At 30.6% G+C, this 11,752-nt stretch overlaps 1 protein-coding gene across 1 annotated transcript; it reads left to right on the forward strand.

The window, feature by feature from the left end:
• Nucleotides 1–8,315: 8,315 nt before the first annotated feature.
• LOC107863810 (SPX domain-containing protein 1) lies at nucleotides 8,316–10,674 on the forward strand. Its single transcript, XM_016709962.2, has 3 exons — nucleotides 8,316–8,807; nucleotides 8,908–9,034; nucleotides 9,925–10,674. Exons 1-3 carry the CDS (start codon nucleotides 8,544–8,546, stop codon nucleotides 10,332–10,334), a joined length of 801 nt encoding a protein of 266 aa, XP_016565448.2. The 5' UTR covers nucleotides 8,316–8,543; the 3' UTR covers nucleotides 10,335–10,674.
• The last annotated feature ends 1,078 nt before the right edge of the window (nucleotides 10,675–11,752 follow it).

Raw genomic sequence — 11,752 nt, forward strand, 5'->3', positions numbered from 1 at the left:
GAAAAAAATGATTGATATTAAGATGGAAATTCTCAATGACACTCAGAGATTGATAGAGTTGAGCTCAATCACACTAATGCTCTGCTTATAAGAGCCCACAAGAATGAAGAATCCTATTGGAAGTAGGAATTTGATATTAAATAATTTATGGAGGATAAAGTGAACTCCAAATTCGTCCACTCTATAGTCAAAGGTAGAAAAAAAGATTATCTATAAAAAGGATATGAGGAGAGATGATAAATTGGATTGAGGGCAACGACAATAGTGGCAGAAGGTTGTTTCTTTCTTCCAAAAATAGTTTTCCAAAGATAACATTGTTGATCCTCTTCTCCTCAATTATATTCCTAAGATTATACTGATGTTGATAAAGACAAGCTAAATGCCACACCTACTATGAGTGAACTGAAGAATGTGATTTTCTCCATGGCTGCCAAAATTGCATCTGGACCAGATGGCATGCCAGGGAAATTCTATCATGTATGTTGGGCTATTATTAAGAATAACTTACTACTAATGGTTCTTAACTTTTTTTTTACAAGTAATTAGATCCTAAGGACATTGTTACATACATGTCTTATTCTATTGTCGAAAGTAGATTGTCCTCAATATTTTACTAAATTACGACCTATTAGTCTCAGTAATTTCTCTTTTAAGATCAATTCCAAACTTGTCAATCAGAGACTAAGTCTGCTAATGCACAAATTGATCTCTCCTATTCAAATAGATTTTATCAAGGGTAGACCAATTACTGAAAATATCCTAATTACTCGGGATATGATTCATAATATTAATATGTCTTCTCCTTTTGGTAATGTGGTTCTCAAGTTAGATATGGTTAAAGTCCATGACAGGGTCTCTTGAGATTACCTGTGTAGAGTTCTTAGATAATTTGGCTTTAATGAATCCTAGGTTGATAGTGTTTGGAGATTTATTTGTAATGTTTGGTACTCTATTAATATCAATGGTGCTAGACATGATTTTTTCAATTCTACAAGGGATAATAATCTTAATTAAATTGGCTTTATTCCTTATTTTGGGGTCAGAAATAATGAACCTAGTATGTCATATCTTTATTATGACGATGACACCATACTATTCTCTTCTTGTGATCCTAACTCATTGCAGCTTATGATGGCTAATCTTGAAGAATAAAAGAAAGTTTCTGGAGAACTTATGAACAAAGACAAGTCTACCTTGTATGTATCTTTTGAAAATGATGATCCCAGGATTATTGACATCAAAAGGATTACATGTTTCTCTCATTATCAATATCCTATGATCTATTTTGGATGCTTTATATATTTAGGAAGGCAAAAGGTTGTTTATTTCAATATCGTGGTGGCTAAAAGACTATATGGTTGCCAGGAAAAACTTTTTTCACATAGAGGGAGAATTTTTCTTATTAAATCTGTTTACATGCTTAACCTTTACATAATCCTTTCGGTTGTGCACCCTCATAAAACAGTGATCTATCAAATGGAAAAAATTATTACTAACTTTCTTTGGGGACAAAGTAATAACTGGAATATGAAATATTGGATTGCTTGGGAGGATTTGTGTTTCCTAGAAAATGAAGAAGTTGGTTTTAGAGACCTCAATGACATATGCAAAGCTTTCTCTACTAAATTATGGTGAAAATCTAAAACTCAAAATACTATGCTTAAGATGTTTCTTGAGGCTAAGTATTGTAAAGATTTCATAATGTAGCCAAGAGACAGGCTTATGGTTGATCTCACACTTGGAAAAGGCTCATGGAGATTAAATCTAGTGATGATCTTTTGATCTATTGGAAACTCGATAATGGTGATATCTTTTTTTTGTGGGATTAATGAACTGAACTGGGGCCTTTGGCTAACTTGGTTCAAAATCAAAGGACCCTAGTAATCTTTTGGTGAAAAAATTCTTTCGCAATGAAGGTCGGCCCGGTTCATACCCACTCCTTGGGTGTCGGGGAAGGGATGTCTAGGCAGCCTCACCCCAGCTTCGCTGAAGGGCTGATTCGAACCCAGGACCTGGCACACCACGGTAAGCAAGCTTACCACTGAGCCAAGAAAGATTGTTCTTATTGGAACTATCTGTCAGATTATGAAGAAAAGAAATAATGTTACTTTATCCAATAACAAGACATGGCATACGAAGATTCCTCTTAAGATTTCTTTTTGTTATGATGGGAGCTTTATAATATAAAGTCCCTACTGATACTGTTGTTAAAAGAAATGGCATTAACTTGTGTTCTATATGTAACTATTGTATTAGTCACAGGAAAGAAAACAATATTCATCTTCTCAGTGATAGCAGTATTGCTAGACAAGTTTGGAATATCTTTGGGAACATTTGTGGCATCAAAAATAAAACATGGACACCTCAAGCAGAATATAATGAGATGGTGGATTTTCAAAGGCAACAATGAGGTATATGATTTCATTTTCTAATGTCTATCAAGTGTGATTTGCTGGGAGATATGGAAAAACAGATGTACAATTAGATTTGAGAACAAAGAAAATATCCTCTTGGAGAATTATCTAACAAGTGGATAAATATATTTCTACGTCTATTCGATGTCATTTCACTGATCTTCCTTATTGTTCCACGTGGCAGGAAAAATACAAGATGATTAAAAAGTTTGACTTATAATGTAATTTAATATTAGGCAGTCAGATAGGAGAGACCTGAAGTTGGCTGGTTCAAGTTGAATGTTGTTGGATGCAGTAAATGAAATTTAAGGTCAGCTGGTGGTGAAGGTATTATCAGAGATCACAAAGGAGGACTGATCAAAGTTTTTACAGAATTTTTTGGACAATGTTATGTAGTAATAATGTGGCAGAAACGTATGTCATTTGAAAGGAATTAAAATCTGCTCAAGACTTGGGCTCATCAATGTTGAGGTTGAATTTGATTCCCTCCTGATCATCAATATGATCAATAAACAGATGAAACCACCTTGGCAAGTAGCTCACATTATTGAGCAAATTTGGTAAAGCTCTCACAATAGGAAATTACAACTGCAAGCACATTCTCAGGGAAGGTAATTTTACTGTTGATACCTTGGCTAATATAGGCAAGGAATCGAAAGAGTACATCTTCAACGAAATTGTTTCTCTTTCTTCAAAATTTAGAGCTTCAATGAAGCTAGAATAATATGGTATTCCCAATTCCAGATTCAGAACAAAAAAAGAACACATATGTCTAGAATGAAACTTGACAAACATGCCTTTTGGTAGTCTCATTACATGCTAGTCATAATAAATATGATACATGATAGTATGACCGATTCATAAGTCAATTTATACGTCTCTAATATATTTATATGCACCCTTAGTGCTGAGTTGTTGGTTTTTTTCGTCAAAAATGAATAATTTCAATTCTCACATTGTTACGGAGGCTAAGGTTTATATCCTCCTCCATGTAATTATGATTAAAAAATGTATAAGTTGGAGTGAAGCTTGAACTCCTCCATCATCTGAAAGGAATGCTATTTTATTTATTTATTTAAAAAAAAAAAAGATTGGAAACATAATAGGACTACACTGTTATGACCAAAAATATTTAAGTTTGGCTCATTGAAGGAGTCTACCCATTTGGATAAGCTGAAAAAAAGTGGCTTTTAAAAAGTTCTTTCAAAGTGCTTTTTAAAGTGCTGAACTTATTTTAAAAATAAGCAGTTACATGTTTGGATAAAAGTACTGAAAATGAAAAAAAGTTATTGATGTGTTTGGTAAACAAGTGCTTTTAAGCACTTTTTTTTTTGGTCAAAATATCTGAAATACCTTTAAAGTTGTTAACAATATATAGAGTTGATTATTATTAATTTTTATTTCTAAAAGAGATAATACATCGAAACACTCCTGAACTTGTTAGCAAAACTTACTTTAGACCCTAAACTAATCAAACAATTATTTACCCCCTTATGAACTTTAAAGTGTATTATTTTGCCCCCAGCTGACGTGGCAAAAAAAAAAATAAAGGCGCGTTTTAGTGGAAAAAAAAGTATAAAAATTTTTTAGTGGGGCCCACTTTAATATTTTTACACATTATTTTTTTTCCCTTCTTTCTCACACCCCACCACCCCCATTTCTTCTTCTTCCTTTATTTCTTTTTTTTTTTTCACTTCTATTCACCAAAATCTTCAATCAAATACACAATAATAAAATACATAAATTATACAAAAATAAACGTTCATATAAAAATCAAGAATCAACAAATTAAACTCAAAAAATACATAAAAGTCATTATGCAAAGCACAACACATGGCGTTAGTCTTTGTCACTCCCTTCTTCTTCTACTTTCCAAACTGAAACTTTTTTTTTCCAGTTCATAGGCTTCTCTCTTCCCTATTTTCAACACAAATCAATGATCCCTACCACTTAATTTTCGATCACCGCTACCAATTTTCAACTATAAACAGTTAATCAAACAGATCTTCATTATATATATTATTTTTATTTTTGAGTTTGTTTTTCTTGATTTGGGTATTTTTTGTTATGTATTTTTCAGTTAGATTCTGAATTTGATTTGTTTTGTTAGGTATTGATCTGTTTTGTTGTTTTGGGTGATCTTTGGAGTGTTCAAGATTGAATTTTGATTGATTTTCTTGATGTGGGTATGGCTTGTTTTCTTGGTTCAAGATTTGTAGATCGTCGATTTGTGTTGGAGGGGGGAGGGGGTTGTGAAGAAGAAAGAAATGGGGGGGGGGGGGGGGGTAAATTATTTATATAAAATAAGATATATATATATATATATATATATATATATATAGTATATATTTTATTTTTTTAAAAAATATATAAAAAATAGTATGTGTGTGAGATTTTTTTTTTATTCTAATTTCTTACGTGGCAATGACATAGCATTGATGTACAGCTAATTTGGCAATGACATGGCACGTGTGTAGTGCACTCTCCATTGTGAGAGTGGGATTTTGATTTTGAGATTGAAATTAATTCACTTGAAAGTTGTTAAGGGGGTACGGAATTGTCTGATTAGTTTAGGGTCTAAAGTAAGTTTTGCTGACAAGTTGAGGGGTGTTTTGATGTATTATCTCTTTCTAAAACGATCCAAATTAAAATTCATATTATATATATATCATATTTTCATGAATGAATATTAATTTGTGCGCTAAAAAACTTTTTTTTGGTTAAAAAAATTTTCAATAAGCAAAATATATATGTTACTAATCATTATAATTACATTAATGGATAAATAGTTGGTCACAAATGATACTATTTTTTTGATAAAAAGACTCTTAATTAGAAAATATATTATTTGTTCATTGAGTAATGACTATCACTATTAAAACATTGGCGAATATGAATGTTGCGTCGTGAAATATAGATGGATCATTCACTAATCGTCCATAAAGTTGTATGTCTTCAATGAGTATTCTCCATATATTTTGGTTGGTGAATAATTTTTTTTATTAGAGAAATTCATATATTGTACAATAATAATTGTTTAAATTTAAAAGAATATATTAAAAAGGAGAATAATATATCAAAATTCATATTTCATAAATTAGAAGTTTCATACAAAAGAAGTACTAATATAGTTAAAGTTAAGTCCGCCATAAATACAAAAAGTAAAAATATTCAATTAATACAAGCATTAAGCACTAAAACCTATTTGAGGCTACACAAGGATAATTTTGGAATAAAGGAGAATTTTAAGGGACAAAAATATCTTTTAATTGATCAAACTAAAATGGCTTAAAAGCCAAAAAAAAAAAGTTAGGAATTTGAGCTTTTTGTTTTTAGCTTTTTTTTAGGCCAAAATTAGCTTTTTTTTTAAGCAATTTTCAAAATTGCCAAACACTTCTAAAAACAAAAAGTGACTTTTAAGCCATTTTGATCAACTTATAAAGCTCTTTCAAACATCCTCTAAGAGTCTTCCTTATAAAAACAAGAAATTATCAAAAGAACCATGGTATTTTTTTTCTCTTAGACATGTTGCTCTTCGTCCTACTATAATTTTTGTTAATTATTTTGAAAACTTTTTTCTGTAATGATATTTTATTTGCTTGTAGGTGTATTAATTATTTGGGAATCTTAAAGATCGATAAAAATGAAAACATATGACAGAATTTTGAAGAAGGGTCGTTTGGTGTAAGATATAAAAATAAATAATTTTGAAATAAAATAATAATTTCGGAATAAAAATTTTAATGCATGTTTGGTTGGCAATGTTCGGAATAACTTATTCCTCTACTAATAAATAGTACTAGAATAAGTTATCCATCCATTTGGTGGGATAACAATTCCACCATTATTTATTCTTGGGATAAAATTAGAAAAGGACAGAATTGTCTATATATATTTGATATACTTAAAATTAACAGTGGTAAGTGTTTATATATAATAGTGTGAAATTTTTTTATATCCCTCGAGTGCCAAAACATCATTTTAATTAAAGATTAAACTTTATCCCCGATTTTGAACAGTAAAAATTCTTTCCTTTATATTTGTTCAAAATTTGAAGGAAAATAAGGTCTACTGTTCAATTGTTGTACTTAAAAATCACGATATATAAGTTATTATGTGCATATATAACTTGTTGAAATCATATTATCATGCAAGAATTTCATACAAGTACATTTTAAACGTAAATTAATTCATAATTAATGATTAATACGGCTATAAATTAACATAGTTAACAACATCAAAGGCAGACTCAAGATATTGTAGATTTAGATTTTAGAATAAGAGTGTTTTAAAAATTTCTTTACGAATGTATGCATAATCCTAGCATAAATTGATGAGTTCAATCGAGCTAGCTCATAATTTCAATTTTATTACTTTACAAATCTTTATTCATTTTGATAAATTTTGAACAATTATATGAGCTTATTAAATGCTATAAAAGTGATGAGTCATAGAAAAATAATAGTGACATCATAAAAATTATTCATACAATCAAATTCAAAATTGATCAAAGGGTTTATTGTCTTTCTATTTTGTAGATATGTTTATTAATCTTATTTCAGTTTTTCTAACAAATTTATCATGAACATGTAATTAACGTATATTGACATTCCCTTTCTAACTTGATAAATGCTTGATTATTAAATAAAAAATTATTTTAATATTTAGCTAAAAATCTTTGAAAATTTATTTATTTTTTTAAATCAATTTGACTCTCCAAATATTGCGATACTAAATAATAAAAAATGAGAGTAATTCTTTTTCATATTTTTTGATGATGAATTTTTTTGACAAAAAATGAGATTATCAACATTTTATAGAATTTAGAACAAAATAAGTAACTTAACATAAGATATTAAAGCTTCATACACATTTAAGAAATATCAACATAAATTTCTTAACATATATTTTTAGGAAAAAGAAACTAATAAAGTTAAAAAAAAAAATAGTAGTAATTAAGCTAAATATGGTGAAGGATATTTTTGTAAACAAATTATTCATTCTTAAAAAGAATGCAATACATATTATTTTTAGTACCGCAGACTAAACAACTACTAAAAAAGTAATATCAGCATAACTAATCCTAGTATAACTAATTCCAATATAACTTATCTCAGCATAACTTATCCCATCATAATTTATTTTCCAACCAAACGACCCCTTAAAGGTTTTCTTCTCTTCTAAATCCTTTTGTTATATCACAGTTGAAGAATTTTTTAAAAGTAGAAATAAAGATATTTTTCGATCTTTATTAATAATTGAAACTCCTTACCTATGTTAAATTTGTAATAAAGAAACAGGTGATTAGTGGTGTTAACCTAATTCATGGCCCTTGATTTATTTGAAGCATGTTTACATTTCAAATTGTCTATTTCGAGTGAAATTCGTGCGACACGCGTATGTAGATACTAGTTATATAAAATATCACTTATTTAGGAATAAAAAATAAACGAAACAACTAATTATTTAGAAAGAGATAAAGTACTATCTTCTATTTATGTACCAAAAAAAAAAAAAACTATTTACTTTTGCAAAATATACTCTCTCCCTTTTGATATAACTGATACTTGCTAACTTGACTTGTTTTTTTAGAAAATATTTATTAAGAATATATTTATTAAATTAATATTAATAATTATATTTTAAATATATAAATTGAAATATATATATATATATATATATATAGTTTATAAAATTATTTAATAATAGAGATAATATTAAAAAAAATAAAATTCACTAAATTTTATAAATAAATAATTAAACTAAAATAAATATATTTAGCAAGGCTAACTAAAAGGGCAAAACAAAAAAGTAATTTTGATTGGTACAAAACACATGCTCAAGTTAAACGGTCAAACCAAAGAGCATCTAATAAGCACCGAACGTCAGGATATCCTATTTGGATATTCCTTTTTATATGCCAAATCCTCCAAACGCACACGAATTCATTCTTGGGAATATTCTTAGCTTATGCTAATTTCCCCTTCTTCACCACAGCACACCTCCAATTTATATAACCTTTATATCTTTCTTTCTATGTGTAATTAATTTCCTTCTCCGTTTTTGCAATCGTATCTTTTGTATTAGCAAAATCATTCGCTAGTTGTCAATTTTTCAAATATATATTTGATGAAGTTCTGGAAAATCTTGAAGGCACACATAGAGGAAACGTTGCCTGAATGGCAAGACAAGTTCTTGTGTTACAAGGATCTGAAGAAAGAGTTGAAGTTGATTTATCCTCAGGATGGTGATAGGCCTAAGAAAAGGCAGAGGTTGGATGATGATGAGGTTAGCAAGGAGATGAATGATTTTGTTAAGCTGTTAGAGGAGGAAATCCACAAGTTCAACACTTTCTTTGTGGAGAAAGAAGAGGATTACATCATTCACCTTAAGGTTTTTTCCTCTTTTCCTTTCTATATATATATTTGTATATAGTCAAATGTAATGACATGATTCTTTGTCAATTAATGATATTTCCTTTGGTTGATTTCAGGTTTTGAAAGAGAGAGTAGCTGAGATGAGAAAGTCAAACGAAGAGCTTATTAGAGTAGGTAGGGACGTTGTGGATCTTCATGGCGAGATGGTTTTATTAGAGAATTACAGTGCTCTTAACTATACAGGTATATTTCATGCTAGTAAATTGTATCATCAGGATGCATTCTAATAATTAGGAATTTACATGTATTTTACTTTAATGAATTTTCTGTCCACTAGGACTTCTGCTTTCTAGCTTTATCTTTTCTAATTTTGAGGCTATGAGTTGTTGGTACATTTTAATAAAAATGATTTTGGTATCCAACTGTAAATAGAAAAGGTTGTACGAAAAGAGAAATATTGCATTGGAGATTCTAATGGGAATTGGAGTTGGCAGTTTTGTTTTGCATGTTTGTAAATGAAAAACTCATCAGATAGTGCGAAACTTTACCCTAACCCCTGCACCCGCTTGTTTTTTCTTTACAAATGTTTGAACCCGCTCCGCCCCGCGTTCATCTAAACCTGCACCGCACCCGCAGACGTTTAAACCCGCCCCACCCCATTGCCATCCCTATTGGAGCATGACCTCTAGTCTTGAATGAGTTATTATCAAGAATTTGTGGCTAGCTAATCTGTAGCTAGAATTAACCAATCCTATATGCTAAGCTCAACTTATCAGATACTTTTGTTGAATAATATGGATTCTGATGGGTCTTTTGGGTTTTTCAATGCTCAATTTACTAGATAATTTCATATAGGCATCTGATCTGTCAGATCTTTGTGGCTCAAGTTTTTTTAACTTCATTTTATGTTCCTTAGAACTTGAGATTTTTCTGGACAAACATGCAAGTGTTACACAGCATATTTGTTATGTTTTATTTGTATAGCAATTGGCACATGTAGAAAGTATGGATATCTTTTTTCTCTTCACGTTTGTCCTCAACTGCCTGCTCATATGATGATTGGGAATTGGGATAGCTTTTCCCATTTGGCTGTTATGAATTTATATTTATTATTTTCCTTTTGCTGTCTACAGGAGTTGTGAAGATTTTAAAGAAATATGACAAACTCAGTGGCGAGCTTATTCGATTGCCTTTCATCCAAAAGGTGCTCGAGGAGCCATTCTTCAAAACTGAGGTTATAAATAAACTAGTGAAAGAGTGTGATATCCTTCTTAGTCACCTCTTGTACCAAACTGAGCCACTTAAAGAACCAGAAGGGACAAGAGGCAGTGGGGAAAGGCCAGTCAAAGTTCCTGAAGAAATTGCTGAGATAAAGAACATGGAGAACATGTACTTGAGACTTACATGTTCAGCATTGAGAGTCTTGCAGGAGATTCGCAGCGGAAGTTCAACTGTAAGCATGTTCTCTTTGCCACCAATGAAGACCAGTAAGCTTGACAAAGTCTGGAAAAATGCTCCAGTGGTCGAACAAGAAGCTAAGTAGGGGTTACTGGATGTCTGTGACATGCTCTAAATACCTTGTTTTTTTTTCCTCTTTGTCACTTCAGGTACAGTACACATCTTGAAGTAATGAGTCCAGTTGCTGTGACTACATTATGTTACAGCTCATTTATCAGCTAAGTAGAGATGTTTACTGCTAAATATATACTAGATGGCCCGTGCCGTGCTATGCATGGACTATGCCTCACATCACTGTACTATACAAAAGAAAAGAGGACTTGAACTACGTACGTTTGTTTGCTTCAAAAAATTGTGTCATTACATTTTTGAACTTGCTTTCACAGGAATGAGAAAGACCAACAGAGTCATGTACACTTTGCACATCCAGTAATACCGCAAGTCCAACTCAAAACACTATTGTTTTACAGAGTCGTGTACATATTGCAGATCTACGGAAGTTGATCTGCTTTGCTTGAGCATTCCAAACCTTGCATGCCACAAAAATATATTAACCAAAGTAACATAATATATTAAGTACAAGATAAACCATTAAACCTAAAAATGATCGACATTATTCCAGAGCTACATCCACAGTTTGACAAAAGCTTTAAGATTGAGTAATCCATTTGTTAGCTCGAGATGAAATTTGCTCCTTTTTGAATATGTTTTCCTAACTTTTTTCATAAATGTAGAAGAAACAATTATTGTATGGAGTTCATATGTCGTGTACAAAGAAGTGAAGATAAGTTTGCATTCGGCATGAAGTTTTATTCTCACACCTAAAGTGAACGTTGTTCATTTTTAAACATTTAATTCAGCCATTAAATATGTCATTTTGGCACTTTCCGCACCAATTTTTGAAAATATTGCCAGACTCCTAAATTTGGCATGAATTTTTATTTTGACACCTAAAATAAATGTTGTTCATTTTAAACATCTAATTCAGCCATTAAATATGTCATTTTGGCACTTTCTGCACCAATTTTTGAAAATATCGGGTGCGTGATTAACACACATTTTCTACATAGATTGATTGACGATTTAAATTATGCCAACTCATTTTAATTTTTCATGTCATTATATAACACAAAAACATATTAGATAAAAAAAATAAAGGCCAAAATACATGGCAAGTGATCAGTTAAGTGATGACATGTGGCATTTTTTAAAAATAATTAAAAAGAAGTTTGATCAAATCTGGTAGCTATTGATAAAAAGTGCGCCTGTTTGCAAAAATCATACCTCGAAACAAGAAATCCTCCCCCAAAGATAAAAGAGAGAAGGCACATATACATTGAGATGACTCAATAATGAAAAATTCCAGCAGCCCAATGTACTCTCTAAATCAAGAAACAATAAAAACACTGACACTCTCCAATCAATATCTAAACAAAATATCAGTATAGGATACCAATGCACTTTTATTTCTAATATGCAAAATCGCCCAAATCAGTAAAAAGT

This window comes from Capsicum annuum, chromosome 3, assembly GCF_002878395.1.
Source record: "Capsicum annuum cultivar UCD-10X-F1 chromosome 3, UCD10Xv1.1, whole genome shotgun sequence".
Lineage (NCBI taxonomy): Eukaryota > Viridiplantae > Streptophyta > Magnoliopsida > Solanales > Solanaceae > Capsicum > Capsicum annuum.